We start from the raw sequence: 19,781 nt of genomic DNA, 5'->3' as shown, positions 1-19,781 counted from the left end.
AATCTGGAACCAGCCAATTAAATACTCCTGTTTCAGAAACCCAGAAAAAGCTAAAAGGAATGGTTTTAGAGAGATCAATGAATACATCAGTTAACTTTATATTGTTAATCTTTAGGGTCTACCATGAAGCACAGGCCACTTTAAAAATAATTGGTCTATATTGAAGGCTACAATGTTATCTTCTTTAGGTATACATTCATGATATTTTTGTTTCACCAACTAACATTTTTTATGTTCTTTTTACAAAAATGTTAAAATACAGCAGAAGGGAATTTTGGCACTGTAAACAATTTTAGGAGATTTGTTTGATTGGTTAATTTGTTCCTCTGTTTATAATATAACCCATTTTGAAAGGACTTAAGACAGCTTGCAAAATAAGTAAAACAGGATTTTTTAAAAAAGATATAAGTATTTTGATGAGGACAAAACAAGACTGGGGGAAATAAGATAAAGCCAGAGATGAAGTAAGCATCTCCAAATGAGGTGCCACATGCCCTGTAGAGTTCTAAATATGGCCAAGATATTTGACTATGAAATTGCTGGTAAGCAAAAAACAAAAATAAATGCAAAAACAAGAGATAAGTAATATCAATGTATCTAGGACATGAAAGTGTATCCATAGCTGAAGAAAAGCTAAGTATTCGGGCCTGTCAGGAATTTCTTCAGTGCTACTTATTGGGAGAGAGAAAGAGGCACGGATCTTTGTCTCCTATATTTTTACTACCTAAAAACAATATAAAACTTATTGATGTCTTTCGTACATAGTCTCTCAAAAAAAAAAAAAAAAACCACAAAGCAAAACAGAAAAATAGATGTATAATACCAAAGAACATTACAGCAAAGATCATCCAATATGTGGTCAAAACCATGTTGAACATGTAAACAAGCGACCTAAAATAAAAAATATGTTTTGAGAAATGGATGGAGTATATAATTTCCAGGGCTTTGCCCATGAATATAATTTTGCAGCCTAGGTCTTGTTACAAATTAGGTAATTAAGCATTCACAGTCTCAACTAAAACTTGAAAACATTTTGTATTATTAGAATATGCTTTGTATAGTTAGCATACAAGTAATACATTTTCACTTCACAAAAACATTATAGACTATAGAAGATAAAATGAATTACTTAAATTATTTTTAAAATCACCCATAAATAGAAATAGCCCATTAAATATGTTAGCTATATTTAACATCTGAATATTCATTTGGCAATATATCATGAACCTGATATTATTACTCCTAATAAATTACTTTGTATGGGGCATTCATATTTTTTCACATTTGAGGTACTAAATAATATTATATAAATGTCTATAATAATATATATTATAATATATTGTAACATATTGTATATTGTGACATATTGTAATATATAGTATTAAATAAATTGTATATATTATTAAATAATACACTGTTTAATAATATATATTAATAATGATAAATAATATATAAATAATAAATATATAATATATAATAATGTATAATTATATATGTTGTGGTATATATAACTAATAAATAATATATTAATATTTTATTAAATATTAATATATAAAATTATATAAAAGTCTGTATGTTGACTTTTTGTTAAGAGGGGAGATAATTTATGATTTTGAAGAAGGGAGAAGACATAAACCAATAATCAACCAACCAGAGATTGATTTTACTATCTTTGAAGAAGACTGAGCCTAACCAAGGCACATACCTTGGTTATGGTTTATGCTAAGCCCTCCATGACAAATTAATTGCAAAAATGTATCCCTATGTAACTAAATCAATTCACTCCCACTTAAAGAAGTTTGGTTAGAAGCCAATTAATTATTGAAGGACATTTGCCAAAGCAGGTAATTTGAGTTGTAGCATCACTCCTGTTAGGTCATGGGGACAGTAGTTAATAGCAGGACCAAATTTTCTGTTAAGGGTGCTTCTACTCAGACTAATAAAGCCATGCGTTCTTTTGTCTCTCTCTAGGAAAAGAGAAATAACTAAGATATATATTGTATATTTTCTGAAACAACCACTATACAATTAATCTTCATAAGATCACTCAAAATGAAGCTTCTATTATGGTCCTGCATCTTGTGTGTTGCTTTTACAAAGGTAAGTAAATAGACTTCTAAAATTATAGCCACAGTATAACCATTGAATAATTGTAGATAGGGAGGGATTCATGTTAATGACATAAGTTATTATAGTCTTGATAATAGTGCAGCAGAGAGACATGTTAATAGGCATGAGTTTTGTTGTAACAAACTTTTCTTTAAAAAAAAAGTTTATATATTTTGAGAGAACAAGAGCACATAGGAGTGGGGGGAGGAGAAAAGAGAGACAGAAGACAGAATCCCAAGCAGGCTCTGCGAAAGTCCAACACACGGGGCTGGATCCCAGGAACAGAGAGATCATGACCTGAGCAGAAATCAAGAGTTGGATGCTTAACTGACTGAGCCAGCCAGGTCCCTGTGTTGTGACAAACTTTTCAAAAGAAATTTAAAAAAATAAAATAATAAAGTTGTGTTAACTGAAAATGGCTACCCAGCAAGGAGAAGAGGTTAGTACAAAAATGCAGTGGGCTACAGGAAGATAAAGTTACATGGAATCAGAATCCCATGTAGATTATTTTAAGAGTCTATGTCTTCAAATTATGGAAAGCTAGCTTGGGCTTCCTGTGGGAGTGATGTTTCATTGCTGAAGGTATTTAGGTAGAGTCATAAGGAATATTTGGTGGAGTATACTTAAATATACTTAATGCTTAAATGGACATAGCAACCTTCAACATGGCATAAACAAATGAGACTGTGCTGCAAAAAAAAAAAAAAATAGCTGTAGGAAAATTTTTATTTATTTATTTTTTTTTAATTTTTTTTTCAACATTTTTTATTTATTTTTGGGACAGAGAGAGACAGAGCATGAACAGGGGAGGGGCAGAGAGAGAGGGAGACACAGAATCGGAAACAGGCTCCAGGCTCTGAGCCATCAGCCCAAAGCCTGACGCGGGGCTCGAACTCACGGACCGCGAGATCGTGACCTGGCTGAAGTCGGACGCTTAACGGACTGCGCCACCCAGGCGCCCCTGTAGGAAAATTTTTAATCCTAGCCAATGAGTGTGCTAAACATCGTCCTTTGTAAAAGGAGAAAATTATGACAGCTACCTCATAGAATCGTTTTGGGAATTAAATCATTATCTAAAGTGCTTGGCAGAATACTTAGGATACAATAGGAACTTAAATGCTACTTGATATTGTTAACTATTTTACAATTATTATTGTCATCCTGTGCAAATTTCAAGATATTATCCTATCTCTTAAAATTAATTAAATTCTAATTCTTAAAATAGCAAATGATGAGTTTTCCACTATTTTTTATTGTTATCTTGTGCATAATCTGTGGTGAATTTCTAAAATATATTGAAGCTTAATTGAAGAACAACTGAATATATGATCCTGCAACTGTAAAGAAGTGACACATATACACACAAGTGCAAGTACACACACACACACACACACACACACACACACACATACACACACACATAATGCAAGCAAAACCTGAGAGGTGAAAGGGAGCAGTAAAACCAGGTATATGAATAACAGCTGAATCATCTTTCAGTTGGTTGGGAAGATTGATGTACACATAGAAAAATTCAAACCAAAATCCATCAGCCAAAGTAAAACTTTTGAGGGCACATACTTAGTCCTAAACCATATGTTGATAATAACAAACAATTTATACTAGTGATTCATACTTCAAAAATAAAGAAACTATACTAATAAGACTGTACAAATTCTTCAGTAATATGGAAATCTGGGTGCAGATGTTGTCAAATAACCATAGGGAATTAATTTTTCCTTTGTTTTAGAAGTGCTTCTTCCATGTTCATGAGGTAAAACTTTTTTCATTTGCATATGAATGTGCTTGTTTTTTATGTTAAAGTGTATCTTACATTTTAAAAGTCTTGGATTTCTTTACAATGCAATTGTATGACTACTGTTGCTGTTAAATTTGATTGAAAAATGTTTATGGAGTACAAATATATTTGTGTTTAACATATTTCCCATGGGGTCTTTATTTCTTTTCAATGAGCAGAAGTATTAAGTAAGGGCACTCCCTCTGCAGAGTGATAAATATTTTCCTATGCCCAATAAAATTTATGACAAGGTACTAAATTTATTTGAACAAATTAAGGAATGAATCTAGAAAGATTTTGCCTGTATGAAAGATTACAGTAGAAGATAGCATGATCTAGGAATTACTAATAGGAAGAATGTGTCCCAAAGAGCTAGATGATTTCTGTGCAGAAAATACCCACAAATTACCCCTATGTATGAGGCCACAGCATTCATCGATTGACTAGTATATGACTTTTTGTAAGTTGTCATTTTTGCCTCAAATGCTGATAACAGGAGTGTGCTAAGAAAATTATACTTGTACCATCTACAAGTATGCAGTAGAGAAACATGACAAGCCAGCAAAGGAAAGCCAAGAGATACGGTCTGGATGTGCACACTTTTGACCTAATACCATGAGATATATGGCAAAGGAATGGAAAGGTTTTGAAATAATCGTTAAAATGAGAACAGTAGTGAGAGGCTAAGAGAAAAGTTACCAGGTGTACTCAGAACTGCAAAGAAAAATCTTTCCCTTCCGCCGCCGTTCCCCAAACCAGCCAGGGCGTGCCCGGTCGTAATCTGACATAAAGGCGGGAACCAATCAAGTTCTGATGAATGGTTTGAAATAAAGGCGGGAAGCAATCAAGTTCTGCTGAGCGTTCAAATTTAAATGTCAGCCTATAACAACTCTGTAACCTCAAAAAAATCCCTAACTTGTTTGTGCCTGTCTATAAAAGAAGCTGTAAAATCCTTGCTCGGGGCCTCTTGCGTCACCGGCGACGAGTGCACGGAGGACAGGGTTCGAACCTGCAATAAACGACCCTTGCCACTTGGCTTTAGCTCTGGACTCTGGTGGTTTGTTTTCGGGGGGGGGGGGTCTCTCGAATTGGGGCATATCAGTAGGAGGTGTTACTTTGAATTTCTTATAAGAATTGATATTTTAATTATAAGAGTCTAGGGCTGTGTGGTCACAAATACAACTCACTGACATTTGTCTGTGTGAACACTCCGGAACATGTATCACTTGTGCATCACGCATCATAACTTAAAATGAAAATATGATGCATAAGCAAATATTTTTAACTCAGTAATTCAAGAAACCAACCTAAAATTGGAAAGAAATATCATATATGATATTAAATTCTTTTTCGTCAATTTTTTATTGGAGTATAGTTGGCACACAATGTTACATTAGTTTTGGGTATACAACATAGTGAGTCAACTTCTCTATATGCTATGCTGTGCTCACTGCAGGGTTAGCCACCATCTGTCACCACACAGTGCTATGTAACACCATTCGCCATGTTCCCTATGCTGTGCTATTGATTCCCATGACTTACTCATTTCATAAGTCTCTATCTCTCTCTCCCATTCACCCATTTTTTATTTTAATTATTTTACTGTTATGAGAGAGAGAGATACAGAGCATGAGCAGAGGAGGGGCAAAATGAGACCAGACACACAGAACCTAAAACAGGCTCCAGGCTCTGAGCTGTCAGCACAGAGCCCCATGAGGAGCTCAAACCCATGAGCAGCCAGATCATGACCTGAGTCAAAGGCCAAGGCTTAACTGACCCACCCAGGCGCCTCTCCCATTCATCCATTTTACCCATCCCTTCTACCCCTTCCCTCTGGCAAGCATCAATTTTTTCTCTGTATTTATAGATCTGACTTTACTTTTTATTCATGTGTTTTGTTTTTATACGATATTAAATTTTAATGAGGAAGCTGGACTAGCTGGGAGGCCTAGAAATCATCCCTGAACAAAGAAACCTTGTTTGTTCTTTCCAGTACCTAGGAACCCAATGTCTAGCACTCAGAGAGCACATAGTAGGCACTCATTTTATACTTTTAAAAAATAAATCCTTGAAAATCCATCGACAAAAAGCTTAAATATCCCAAAGCTGCTGAGGAAACATCTGTATTTTCTGAGAATTTATATTGCAAAGCCTAGTTTAGTCACAGGGGATTTTGTGGTAAAAACAAATAATGTTCTAATGTAAATAACTGGTCTATACAAGCAACTAGTCACAAAATTGAAGCAAAATATTTGGTGCCCTATATATGAAAGTTTATAAATAAATATGTATAAGAAATTTAATGATTGAGTGAAAACATTGGCACTAATAGAACATTAATATTAACTATTCAGTATCTATTTTTTAAGAAGTATTTAGAATAACAGAAGAGTCTACATAGTCACGGGAAAACAAGGCAAATAACTGTACCACTTAAGAAAGAAAATCCTAAGTTACTTAGAGAGTTTTGTCAGTTATGATCACTGAACATAGGTAGAGATCTAAAGAACAATATTTTTCAGGGGCATGAAGTTTAAAATAAACACTATTTGTTGTTTTAAAAATTTCTCACATCTGGTGAAAAGGTAAAAAATATATTCATATTTGCTTGTATTATAAGATATTAAAATGCATTCTCTATTATTTTCTTTTTAAAATAGTATTTTCTAATGATGTTAAATATAGTAAAACCTTGGATTGTGAGTAATTTGTTCCGCGAGTGTTCCACAAGATGAGCAAACATTTCTAATAAATTTTAACTTAACAAATGAGAGAAGTCTTGCAATACGAATAGTACGTGATGCTGAACGTTACACAATCACAATGGTTCTTGAAATTCTCTTTGATATATAAGTGCTTTGGATTACTAGCTTGTTCTGGAACGAATTATGCTCTGAAACCAAGGTTTTACTGTAATTCAGTATTATGTTTTTCCTTGGCAGGCTTGGAAAGTAATTTAGAAACATGTTCTCTTTTCTTGCTATGATGGGCTCATTTAAAATGCATATATAAATATAGGCACATGTATATTTATACATCCTGTAATTTTCTTATTCATACTGATATCTTGCCCAGTTACACTCCCCGCACTTAAGATTAAATGCTTTAAACTGAAAATTAGTTGTATAAAGTTATATATAATAGAAAAGTACTGATGATAAAGAAGGCAGTATTTTCTAGCAAATATGAAATTGGGTCTAGTTCATAAATGGTGTCTGCCGTTGACTAGTTAACTTGGTATACATGTAAATGAAATAAGTTCATCAACTGGTAAGCATTAACATAAACACATTAAAAATATTATATATATAGTTTATTATATTTTAAAATATTTATGTTATACACATTTAAAATTCCTTAAATTGTAATTGAACTCTGCAATGTATCAAAGAATCTAGGAACTTGATATATAAACCAATATGTCTCAAAATTGCTCATGGAAACTGACAAATTTATGATAGGAAATAAAATGTCATGTAGATGAGACCAAGACATGTCTTTTTGTAAATTTCTACGTAATTTTGTGACCTTACAGCCCCCCGATAATCTTACATACATGTAATAGACAAATCTGGATAGCAACTGGAGGAATATGTGTCAACACTTATACTGAAAGAAATCATGTGAAATTTAACAGTAAATGCATCAGCAACATTAATAATCTCATTTAAAACACAAACACCACAGGGAAAACTAAATATGAAAGCCAGCAGTATATGTTGCAAAATGATCACCACATTGAGTTAACATCCATTACTACATAGTTACAATTTTTTCCTTGTAGTGAAAGCTTTTGTTATTTATTTATTTTGTGTGTGTGTGTGTGTGTGTGTGTGTGTGTGTGACAAATACTTTTAAGCTCTACTGTCCTAACAGTTTTCAAATATACAATACAGTATTAACTATAGTCAATTATATCTCAATTAAAAAAAAAAAAAACGCCAGTAGTCACTCATCCACATCCAGTCTGCTTTCCTTCTTAATAACAGTTTGAGATATTAGGCTTTGATGAATGGAATTGGATGCTGCTGGATGGGAAGGAGATCAAAAGGGCACCTGGAAGAGGTATAACAAAGTGAATGCTTCGGTGGGGCACTTTGGACTTCTCGGGAGCCGGCAATGAGATCAGTGGGCTGGGCGGAGGGTACAGAGAAGGAGGCCTGGAAATACCAATCCTATACTGCACACACTCTCTCCTTCTCTTTTTGTCCTGGCCTAAGCTGGCATATTGTGCAGTTTAAAACACTCTGATCTGCCTAAACACAAAATATGTATCCCTAAATTGAGATTTATTCAGTTTTCTCAAGAAATTATTAGTCTCCTAATTCAAAAATTACAGAAGCGTATTAGCCTTGAGAAAGAGATTCCATTGGAATTGTTACAAAAATAATCTTCACTCATCATATATCATTACAGTCATAACATAAGTAATATATAGATAGGATAGATAAAAACAATCAACTTTAACTGACTTCTTTGCTTCTTCTTTAGGATTATGGTGGCAATCATTACCCACTTAACCCATCTCTGAATATTCCTTATCCCATGTCAGACAGGGATTTTGCTCCTCCTTTTCGTCCTTCAGAGAATAAAATCCCCCCTTACCCTGAGAATCCTGACCCTGATACAGGGGTGCCCTCATTTCCCTGGATTCTCACCTTTCCTGGAGACCCCTTCCACCACATTCCTAGTTTTCCTGCCACTGCTTGGTGGATCCCCTCTCCTCCTCCTAGGGAATCTCCCCACTTTGTCCCTAACTCACATAAACCCGAAGGACCTTTCTTCTCACTCAATGCTCCCCTGCCTACTGCTGCCAAACCTTATGTAGCTATACCTCAAGTATCCACACGTACGACACCACCTCCAAACCCAGAACGTGTTGCAGTTGACCCTGGGGCGATTGAGCCTGACGATGCCGAACCTGTTGCCCCAGAACCTCAGCCTTCCACTTTTGACTAGGTGGGTTGCCTAAATCTTAACTCCTGTGATGCACAGAATTTGAAGGAGAGAGAAAGAAACTGAATCTCTCCATAAGCAAACAAATATCAGCTTAAACATTTTGAACAGCTTTATTAAGATACAGTTAGCATACAACACACTATAGGTACTGAAAAGGTACACTCTGATAAGTTTTCACATATGTACATATCAATAGAAAAAAAAATCCCACCCTTCCCTTTCTCTTATCCCAACCTCTTTTCTGTCACCATAGGTTGGTTTGCATTTTCTAGAACTGCACGGAAGTAGGACAAGACTGTAAATACTCTTGTGTCTGGCTTCTTTCACTCAGCATAATTATTTTGAAATTAGGGGAAACCATTGGTCTTCACATATACACATATTCAAGGGCTTTATTTTAAGATGGCATTAGGTTACAAGCCTTATTAAGCAGGAACAAAGGAACATTCTTATCTAAGGCTAATTTTTCCCATTATGGGGATCAAACCGTTCTGAGTACTCAAGCTTATGCCCTGTGAATTTTGAGATTTTTTTTTTTTACTCTTATGAGATCAAAAACTTTCCCCTGCCCTATGTGAACACCAGATATTCCATTTTGTCTTTCAGGTGGTTCCTTACCTGGCCTCAGGTGGTATATTCATATGAATAATCTATACTTAGTCAAAAATATGAGGATAACCTCTTTAGATCTTTGTATGTATATCTTTGTCCCTCTCTTTCTGCTCCAATGCTCTGCCCTGTGAATTTCAGCTACCTTGTCTTCCTGGGCTCCTAGCTCCATCTCCCTTAATGAAGGCCTGGAAACTCTCCAGGCAGTAAGCTAGGACGATCGTAGGGTTCACTTCATTTGTTTCCCCGTCTCTTAGGGATCGCTGTCTTTCCTAGCTTAATGTTCAGATCTCGAGAAACTGTTGTTTCTCATATACGTGGCACATTTTTAAAAATTTGCTTCAAGTAAGGGTGTAAATCCAATTCCTGTTACTCATCTTGACCTAAAGTATAGTTCTCTAGACTTTTTTAAGACAATCAGTCTTTAAAAAATCTTTAGGAAGCACCTATTCCCTAAGTTTTAGTATATGTGGTCCAAGCAACTGGGCTATTTTATAAAAGGGAAAGTGGGATTCCAAACTACGTAGAAGATACTCTAAATTCTGGGCACAGGCAGAAAAGAAATGGGAGCTTAAATCCACCAGTGAATAATTTCTACAGTACATTGCCACTAATGGAATACTCAGCATCTGCTTCCTACAAAGAGGTACAAATTCTCTTCCTGTTCCTTTGTTTTTGATAAAGATCAGGATCAAGTTAAAAGCTGGTTTGACATGGCACCAGAGGAGTATAAAGAGCTAGCCTTATTCTACAATGCTCCGCACGTTAACATAGTCATTCAGTGGGTTGCTTTGACCTAAAGCACTTTCCATTTACAAGCATGGGCTTGTGGCCCACATGGGGGTAGAGGGGAAATGTTGGAGCGTATGGATAAAAAGAAACAGGACATATGATAAAAATGGGCCTTGAGAACACTGCCAAATACTTGGACTTTATCCTGTAGTCAAAGGAATTTATCAAGGAGCTTCATTGAGAAGAATGCTTTGAACAACTCTCTGTTTTCAAAAACTAAATATGATGGCAATATAGAGTATTCTAAATACGAGTTATAAAGAGATCACCAGGATACAATGTCTTAGAGAATAAAGATTATTCAGAAAATGTAGGCCCAGTATTATGAAGTAAAGTATATTTAGCATGCATGACATTTATTTTTTAGGTAAAGAAATGAAATTTTCTAGAGAAGAGAATAACAATCATTTGTTTCTGTAAGTCATATATGATACTGAGATTTCAAAATCACACCTTACGGGGCACCTGGGTGGTTCAGTCCGTTGAGCATTTGACTTCAGCTCAAGCCATGATCTGACAGTTCATGAGTTCAAGAGTTTGAGCCCCGCATTGGGCTCTCTGCTAACAGCATGGAGCCCATTTTGGATCCTGTTTTCCTAGCTCTCTGCCCTTCCCTGCTCACACCTTCTGTCTGTTTCAAAAATAAATAAACATTAAAATAAATAAATCACACATTAAATAGACTAAATCTCATCATTTGAAATCACCTGGGAATATATTTTTATGACATGAAACCAAGAAAGTGGAGTGTGGAGAGGCATTGATACCCTGCATCTGAAAATCTCTCAATTATGAACTCATCTCCTGTGTAAGAAGTTCAGGAACTGCATAGGTAGATCTTTCTTAAACTGATCCAAATTGATTATGATAAATATTCTAAAATAATAGTGGTCTGTGTAAGGAAGAAACTTCCATAGGAGGTATGGGTGTTGAATTGTGGAGAAGAGGAACCATGGCTAAAGTTGTCACAGATCGTTCTGTATGCTATCCAATCAAGTTCCATCCTTACCCCACACCAAAAGCCACTGTCTCAGGAAACAAACACAAACATTTAGATCTGAAATCTCCCAGTCGCCACCCCTTTCCCCCACAAAACTACATCCATCCCCCATTAAACATTGTCCTGGGAAGAAAGGCATTGTTCAAAAAGCTCATTTGGACTCATTCCACCTGAGTTGGTTACTCTTATTGAACAAAAATCTTGGTTACCCTCTTTGCAAGTTCTCTTTCATTCCTTCCCAAATCGGCTTTAATTGTACTGTTATAAAATTGGACAGGAAAATGGCAAGGCTTTGTTTTACTGTCAGTCAAATCAGATTTTCTACTGAAGTGATATCAGCAGTTAAAGTAGAATTGAAAATCAAATGTGATAGCAGTTAATACTGTTGGTGATGCCTCTTAATGACAGCTCTTGCCAAGGAAATTAAAAGACTTCCAATTTTAATACTTACTATATTCCTTGGGTTTTTACTTATTTTATTATTATATAAGACAAAGATTATTGTTAATGAACTAGTTCAAAATATTAGACAAATTTAATAATTTCACATTTTCAGTAAGCATTTATGTTTAGTTTCTTACTATATTTACTTAGTTCACAACTTAAAAGAGAAAGTATGCTATTTTCTAAATGTCTCTCAAGGCAGAGAAGGAATTCTATTTCAAATCATTCAGTATCAAAAGATTGTGTTGATCTGAACCCAAGACCTCACACAAAGGAATCCTGTATAATATATACATGCATGCAAATAAAGCATAATATTGAATTAAGGGGATCCTGGGTGGCTCAGTTGGTTAAGTGTTTGACCTCGGCCTAGGTCATAATCTTGCCATTCCTGAGTTCAAGCCCTGCATCAGGCTCTGTGCTGACAGGTCAGAGCCTGGAACCTGTTTCAAATTCTGTGTCTTCCTCTACTCTGCCTCTCCCCTACTCTCTCTCTCTCTCTCTCAGAAACAAATAAACATTAAAAAAAATTTTTTTTAATAATAAAAAATATTGAATTAAAATTGCATTGTAAAATAAATTGTCATAAGACTGTGCATAATATATACAAGAAGATAGAAGAAAAACTTGATTGTCTTAAATGTGCATTTTAATCATAACATGGATTTGTTTCAATAGAGTCTTTTAACATTAAAATCATAAAAAAACAAAAGCAATTTTGCTGTGTGAGTAATTTTGTAATTTTATTATATAAAACTAATATCTTCTTTTCCTTTTTTTCAGATTCCATTGCAGAAATCAATGAGATCTACAAATATTTACTTTCTTTTCCAAAGACTTTTATTTAGTATATTAAAAACACCAGTCTCACATATTGATTGGCTTGTGGTATTTTTTCATCAGACTTCATTTATATAGAAATGATGTTTATGATGTACTTTTTCCATCCAAAATTTTAAATGGCTATTTCCTAAATATGTAAATAATTTTTAGAGATTTAAACATATGATGGCAATATGTCTTTCTTTTGAATAAACACTATCTAAAAAAAAACACATACATACAAATAGAATTTTTTAATTGTTTGTTTCCAAATTATTTCTTTTGAAAATGTGACATAAGGCAGTTAAAGGGGAGACAACCATCATTCCACGGCTCTCCCCCATTATCCTTCCCTCCAAATGTTTCATCTACTGTTTAAACAGGAGTGCTGATGCATAGGGACACTTGTACCCCAATGTTTATAGCAGCACTTTCAACAACAGCCAAATTTTGGAAAGAGCCTAAATGTCCATTAAGTGATGAATGAATAAAGAAGATGAGGTTTAATACACAATGGAATACTACTTGGCAATGAGAAAAAATGAAATCTGGCCATTTGTAGCAACGTGGATGGAACTGAAGAGTATTATGCTAAGTGAAATAAGTCAGGCAGAGAAAGAAAGATACCATATGTTTTCACTCATATGTGGATCCTGAAAAACTCAACAGAAGACCAGGGGGGAGGGGAAGGGAAAAAAAAAAGTTACAGAGAGGGAAGGAGACAAACCATAAGAGACTCTTAAATACTGAGAACAAACTGAGGGTTGATGAGGGGTTTGGGGAGAGGGGAAAGTGGATGATGGGCATTGAGGAAGGCACCTGTTGGGATGAGCGCTGGGTATTGTATGGAAACCAATTTGACAATAAATTATATATATATATATATGTGTGTGTGTGTGTGTGTGTGTGTGTGTGTGTGTATATATATATATATATCATGTGTTTAATATCAATTTACATAATGCTTGCCAGTGCTAGGCGCTGTTCTAAGCTCCTAACAAATATTAACTTAAGCTTGTATAATAACCATGAAGTAGATATTATTATCACTCCCATCTTAAACATTAGGAAAATGAGTCACAGAGAAGATAAATGATTTACCAAAGATTACTCATTTAGAAAAGTATCAGCAGGAGGATGAGAAAGCATACCAAAGTACATGGAATTATAACTTTATTAGAAATTAGAAGACACACAAACTGGCATGAAGTTAAACATGATGGCTATCTTCATTTTTTTGTCGCAACAAATTCTCAATAAGTTGGAGGCATAAGCCAACAAAAATTCATTCTCTCACAGTTCTGGAGGTCAAAAATCAGCTTTACTGGGCTGAAATTAATGTATTGGCAGGGCCATGAACCCCTCGATAGGCTTTTGGAGAGCTCTGGCTCTTCCAGCTTCTTCCTGTGGCTGCTAGCGTTCTTTAACTTGCCTCTGCATCATTCCAGTCTTCAAGGAATGCACCATCAAACCTCTGTCTGCTCTGTGCTTTCCAAGGTTTTCCCTCCTGGGTGTGTTCAAATCTTCCTCTGCCTCCCTCTATAAGAATACGTTCTGATTACATTTAGGACCCACTCAGATAATCCAGTACAATCTCTCTATCTCAAAATTTAAATTCACAATTCCATTTAATCACATCTCTCAAAGACCTATGTATTGCCAAATAAGGTAACATTCACGGAGTCTAGGGATTAGAACAAAGTTGGAGCCATTTCACACCCTACCACAGTGACAACAGATAGAAATCAGGCTGAAATTAGGTATTGGGCTGATAAAAGAGTAACTCAGACATGAGAAGATGGACTGTATTTGTTTGGGCAATGAACAAATGCTTTGGCAAACTCACAGTGTCATATCTACAAATACGCGAATCCCCATAAATCAGTTCCTAGTGAAGTCTATTTGAACCTGATAATCAGGGGAAAAGAAAATGTAAACGACTGAGAGCCTGCAAATAGAGTTGATCCTAGATGAGGTAGGAAGAAACAGAACTTAATTAAGAAATCAGTTAACATTTTTAAGGCTCCCCCGGGACTGCATACAATAGTAGAAGAATTGAGGGCACAGGGAGGCTGGAGTCATACACTACTTCCGGTGGAAAAGTGTGCCAGAAGTGAGGTTCCTGCTGCTCATATGGTGACATGGGTTTTTAGTGACCCAGAAAATTCAGAAGCTGAGAAAAAGATTTTGAATTTTAATTCTTTGGGGCCCAAAAGGGCACAAACTTTGACATCTCTTTAATTTGATTCATCGTAGGATTGTGTATTTAGTAACACAAAAGGAGCAACAAACATGTGATTAAGATCTTTAGGGGGCACCTAGGTGGCTCTGTTGATTAAGCATCGGACTCCTGACTTTGGCTCAGGTTATGATCCCACAATTTGTGAGTTTGAGCCCTGCATTGGGCTCTGCGCTGAGCTTGGAGACTGCTTGGGATTCTCTCTCTATCCCTCCCCGACTTGTGCTCTCTCTTGCCCTCTCTCTCTCCCATTCAAAGTTAGTAAATAAAATTTAAATAAAAAGATAGAGGGAGGAACGCTAAAAGGACAAAGGAAACCTTGGATAAAAGTTAAATAACATCAGTGTCCCAACATGCAAAAATACTCAAAAATTTTGAAATCTCATTGCCACTGTCTAAAAAGACCCTATGCATGGGTAAAATTTCCCCCAATGAAATAGATGAAGCTACAAATGACAATCATCTGAGAAACTCCTGATGACAGCACTTACATAGTTATAAATTAAAATAACTGGCACAAACTAGCTACTAGCCTACAGAATAGTGGTAACATTAATCTTTTCCGTTTTTTCATTATCTCTCTATCCTCCGACATACTAAGTTTTGACAAGCAAAAGCAATACGACAGAGATCAACACTACACTCACTTCTGGGAACTCTCTTGGAAACCTGTAAGAATGAGAATTTTTGGCCTTGATTGCTGTTGCTGAGTTCAAGATCTAACTCCATCCAGCAGGGCTAATGCAATGCTCAGACTCACTGCAATAAAAAAATGAGGGAGTCTTTTTTTTTTAACTTTAAAGATAACTTTATAAGGAGAAAGAAATTTAATTTTTTGAGAGCTTAATAACTTGAAGGAATTTGTATTACTTAATTTCAGTGCATTTAAAAAAATTTTTTTTAATGTTTATTCATTTTGGAGAGACAGAACAGACCAGGAGCAGGGGCGGGGCAGAGAGAGAGGGAAAGCCGAAGCAGGTTTCAGGCTCTGAGCTGTCAGCACATAGCCCTAAGCAGGGCTCAAACTCACTGTCTGGAGATCATGACCTGAACTGAAGTTGGACACTCAACGGACTGAGCCACTCAGGCGCCCCAATGTGAATTTTTTTTTTTTTAATCACTGATCGTAAGTCAACCTTAACTAGGTAGGCTTGAGAAACATTCAGTTTGACTTATTCCTGAGTCTCCTAGGAGTAAAAACGGAACTGCTTACCTTTCGTGTTCTAAAGACATGCCGTCTCTCCTGCTATCCTTCCCATGTCAGGAAACTGCCACACAATTCTTGGGGCCTCCTTTACCCATCCCTTTCACTCATAAGCCACATCTAGGCTGTCTGTACGTACTGTCAGTTCTACCTTTGGGATCCGTGCACAACAGAACACATTCTCACCATTTCCACTGCTACCATCTGTCCAAAGCCATCATCATTTCTTACCTGAATTACTGCAACAGTTTCCTAACTGCTGTCCCTGCAGACACCTTTGCCCGTCCATCTTCTCTTTCAACCCGAGGTTAGATCGTGTCACTCCCCTAACTAAAGAGTTTCATGACTCCCAGTATCAGAATAATTCCTAATCCTTATCCTCAATAACAGGACTTCTCACTACCTTTATGACTTTATATATTTGTTTACCTTACGGTTTCTCTCCAGCAATAGTTAAACCGATTCCTATAAAATAGAACCCCAAATCTCAGCAGTTTCGCCGAACAATTTTTTCTCAATTATACCACAGCCCATTGGAAGTTGGATGGTTCTGGTAGGGGCTTTTCCTTCAAATAGTGAATCGAAAAATCTGTGTTCCTTTCACTGTATGTCATTATCTCAAAATATGCTGCTTCCATGGAAGCTGATAGGGGAAGGAAGTGAAAGATTTCAAGAAGTTTTGTGGCCGGGACTGAAAAAAGAACTACACTTCTGCCCATCTTCGATTATTTATTAGGCAGTCACATGTTCCCAATGTAATAATAATGATGATTAAGAAAAACTAGATTGGTAAATATAGAACCTGTATCTGCACACCTCCCCTCACTAAATAAAAAGCATCCATTTTACTCTTCCTCCCAAGCATAAAGCACTGTGACTTTCTTGCCAAGTAAGACAAAATTCAGGATTCCAACTCTACCAAAATTCAGGACTCCTCCTTCTCCTGAAAAGTGAACCGAAAAGACAAGTTATCTGCCCCACAAACATACCCAATAAACAGTGATAAAACTGAGATGGGTATTACAAAAAAACAAACAAACAAAATACCAAAAAAAACCCTCCATTTGGATATAATGATCACTGTCCATAACAATAGTAAAATCTCACTCAGCAGAAATTATAAAGACTTGAGATGAGGAAAGTTCCCCGATTTTTCTTTCACTCTGGAAATAAATACTAGATCCATTGTTCTCTTCAGTCACACTTAAAGTGGATTTTCCATCGTTGGTGGCTTTCAAAGCCTGTCTTCTGCTGTGGAATTTGTTATTTTAGGTCTCAAATAGCCAAATGATTTTTTTTTTTAGTCTGAGCTCAAGATTTCTTTGACAATCCAATTCAATAAAAAGTCTTGTAGGAATATGATCTATTTGCCTCTAGTCAATTATACATACCAGTGACTATATTGAATGCCCTTTTCTTCCTTTTTTTTTTTTTTTTGAATGCCCTTTTCTAAACTAATTTTGTTACCCTCTGCTTCTCTCTCTTAGTTTGCTGGTGACTTCAATAAAGTCTTGAAGGAAAATATGTGGAAATATGACACCATTAATCTGACTTTTTTTCCTGAATTACTTTAAACATTTGTTTGCGGGTATGTAGGTGGCTCAGTCGGTTAAGTGTCCAACTCTGGATTTCAGTTCAGGTCATAATCTCCCGATTTGTCAGATCAAAACCCTCCTCAGGCTCTGCTCTGACAGCCCACTTGGAATTCTCTCTCTACCCCACTCACATGCTTGCTCACTCTCTCTCTCTCAAAATAAATAAATAAACATTTTTTTAATGAGGACATTTTTTATTTTTTTTTATTTATTTTTTTTTAAGTTTTTTTTTTCAACGTTTATTTATTTTTGGGACAGAGAGAGACAGAGCATGAATGGGGGAGGGGCAGAGAGAGAGGGAGACACAGAATCGGAAACAGGCTCCAGGCTCTGAGCCATCAGCCCAGAGCCTGACGCGGGGCTTGAACTCACGGACCACGAGATCGTGACCTGGCTGAAGTCGGACGCTTAACCGACTGTGCCACCCAGGCGCCCCAATGAGGACATTTTTTAATAATCCCTTCAGTTGAAAGGGACAGTGTCCATATACTTGCTTTACAATGTCTATATCTTTTTGTATCTCTTACAGTATTTTTGCAATAACTTCATAGTTTCATTTGAGGCTAAGTAATCATTTTTATAGGTGAATATACTTCCTTATCCAGATTTGAATAAAGATGACCTGAAAAGATATCCCTTCATTGAGGAACAGAGGAGTGGTAAAGTTCAGCCCTTTGTAATTACTAGCATATTTCTAAGGAGGATGTACCATTGATCCATTAGCCAGTTACAAAAATAAGTAGATTAATATTTCAATTAAAAAAAAAAACATCAAAACACACAGGTAGGATTTAGCATTCATTTTACCACTTTGCACCCTCTGATTTAAATTTCAGAGCATAATTAGGGGCGCCTGGGTGGCGCAGTCGGTTAAGCGTCTGACTTCAGCCAGGTCACCATCTCGCGGTCCGTGAGTTCGAGCCCCGCGTCAGGCTCTGGGCTGATGGCTCAGAGCCTGGAGCCTGTTTCCGATTCTGTGTCTCCCTCTCTCTCTGCCCCTCCCCCGTTCATGCTCTGTCTCTCTCTCTCGCAAAAATAAATAAACCTTGAAAAAAAATTTAAAAAAAAATAAATAAATTTCAGGGCATAAATAGGAGGAATTTATACATTATGTTGTCTTACAAAGAGCTCAATCAAAAGTAAAGGACTCTAATTAAGAAGCAAATGGGGGTGCCAGGCTGGCTCAGTCAATAGAGCAGGTGACTTTTGATCTTGGGGTCATGATTTTGAGCCCCATACTGGGCATAGAGATTACTTTAAAAAGAAAAAAGAAGCAAATGGACTAGAATGAGCCTATTTCAGAGTGCCAAATAAATGCAATCGAATGCTCTGTGGGAAAAAAGTAAAAGGACTCTACTGTCTGAATTTAAAGTTTTTAAGGTGTATGAAGATAGCATTAATACTACATTAGTTACAATCTTTACAGTAACTATAATACATCAGCTTTAATAAAATGATTTTCTTGAGATTTAAAAAATGAGTTGCTGCAAATGTGGCATTAGAAAAAATAAAACTAGGGGCGCCTGGGTGGAGCAGTCGGTTAAGCGTCCGACTTCAGCCAGGTCACGATCTCGCGGTCCGTGAGTTCAAGCCCCGTGTCAGGCTCTGGGCTGATGGCTCAGAGCCTGGAGCCTGTTTCCGATTCTGTGTCTCCCTCTCTCTCTGCCCCTCGCCCGTTCATGCTCTGTCTCTCTCTGTCCCAAAAATAAATAAACGTTAAAAAAAAAATTTTAAAATAAATAAATAAAACTAAAAGTTATATTTAAACATAATAATATTAAAATGTTGCCTTTTCACTGAAGGGAAGATAGTTGCTTTGAACATTTCCCCACCAAGGAAAAAGAAAAAAGTGGTATTCTTCACTTAGGTATTTTAATATTTTTCTTTTTAGAATATTTGTCATTGGAATATAGTTATTTTATTTTTTTAATGCTTATTTATTTTTGAGAGATACATAGAGTGTGAACAGGGGAAGGGGAGAAAGGGAAGGAGACACATTATTGGAAGCAGGCTCCAGGCTCTGAGCTGTCAGCACAGAGCCTGACCTGGGACTTGAACCCATGAACTGTGAGATCATGGCTGGAGCAGAAGTCGGATATTTAGCCGATTAAGCCACCCAGGTGTCCCGAATACATAGTTATTTTATATTGAAAATGGTTACAGAAGAAATTGTTAGCAAAATACACTTGTCTGGGTCTCATAATTAATTACAT

At 36.2% G+C, this 19,781-nt stretch overlaps 1 protein-coding gene and 1 long non-coding RNA gene across 2 annotated transcripts in view; one reads left to right on the top strand and one right to left on the bottom strand.

The window, feature by feature from the left end:
- Positions 1-1,975: 1,975 nt before the first annotated feature.
- PRR27 (proline rich 27) lies at positions 1,976-8,863 on the top strand. The gene is made up of 3 exons (XM_040490122.1): positions 1,976-2,100; positions 7,894-7,969; positions 8,396-8,863. Exons 2-3 carry the CDS (start codon positions 7,913-7,915, stop codon positions 8,861-8,863), a joined length of 525 nt encoding a protein of 174 aa, XP_040346056.1. The 5' UTR covers positions 1,976-2,100; positions 7,894-7,912.
- Positions 8,864-13,686: 4,823 nt separating this feature from the next.
- Positions 13,687-19,781, bottom strand: part of LOC121031555 (uncharacterized) — a 33,759-nt gene continuing 27,664 nt past the window's right edge. The window contains exon 2 of the long non-coding RNA XR_005790783.1: positions 13,687-14,069. This is a non-coding gene — a long non-coding RNA (uncharacterized LOC121031555). The remainder of the gene's footprint in view (positions 14,070-19,781) is intronic.

Source organism: Herpailurus yagouaroundi, unplaced genomic scaffold (assembly GCF_014898765.1).
Source record: "Herpailurus yagouaroundi ecotype Mexico unplaced genomic scaffold, PumYag 28, whole genome shotgun sequence".
Lineage (NCBI taxonomy): Eukaryota > Metazoa > Chordata > Mammalia > Carnivora > Felidae > Herpailurus > Herpailurus yagouaroundi.
The sequence above is the reverse complement of the archived record's forward strand: the minus strand, read 5'-3'. Positions and strand labels throughout refer to the sequence as shown.

Coding starts and splice junctions, on each gene's coding strand:
- PRR27 (XM_040490122.1), top strand. CDS start 7,913: ATGAATGGAATTGGATGCTGCTGGATGGGAAGGAGATCAAAAGGGCAC. Junction 7,970..8,395: donor CAAAAGGGCACCTGGAAGAG/GTATAACAAAGT, acceptor CTTCTTCTTTAG/GATTATGGTGGCAATCATTA.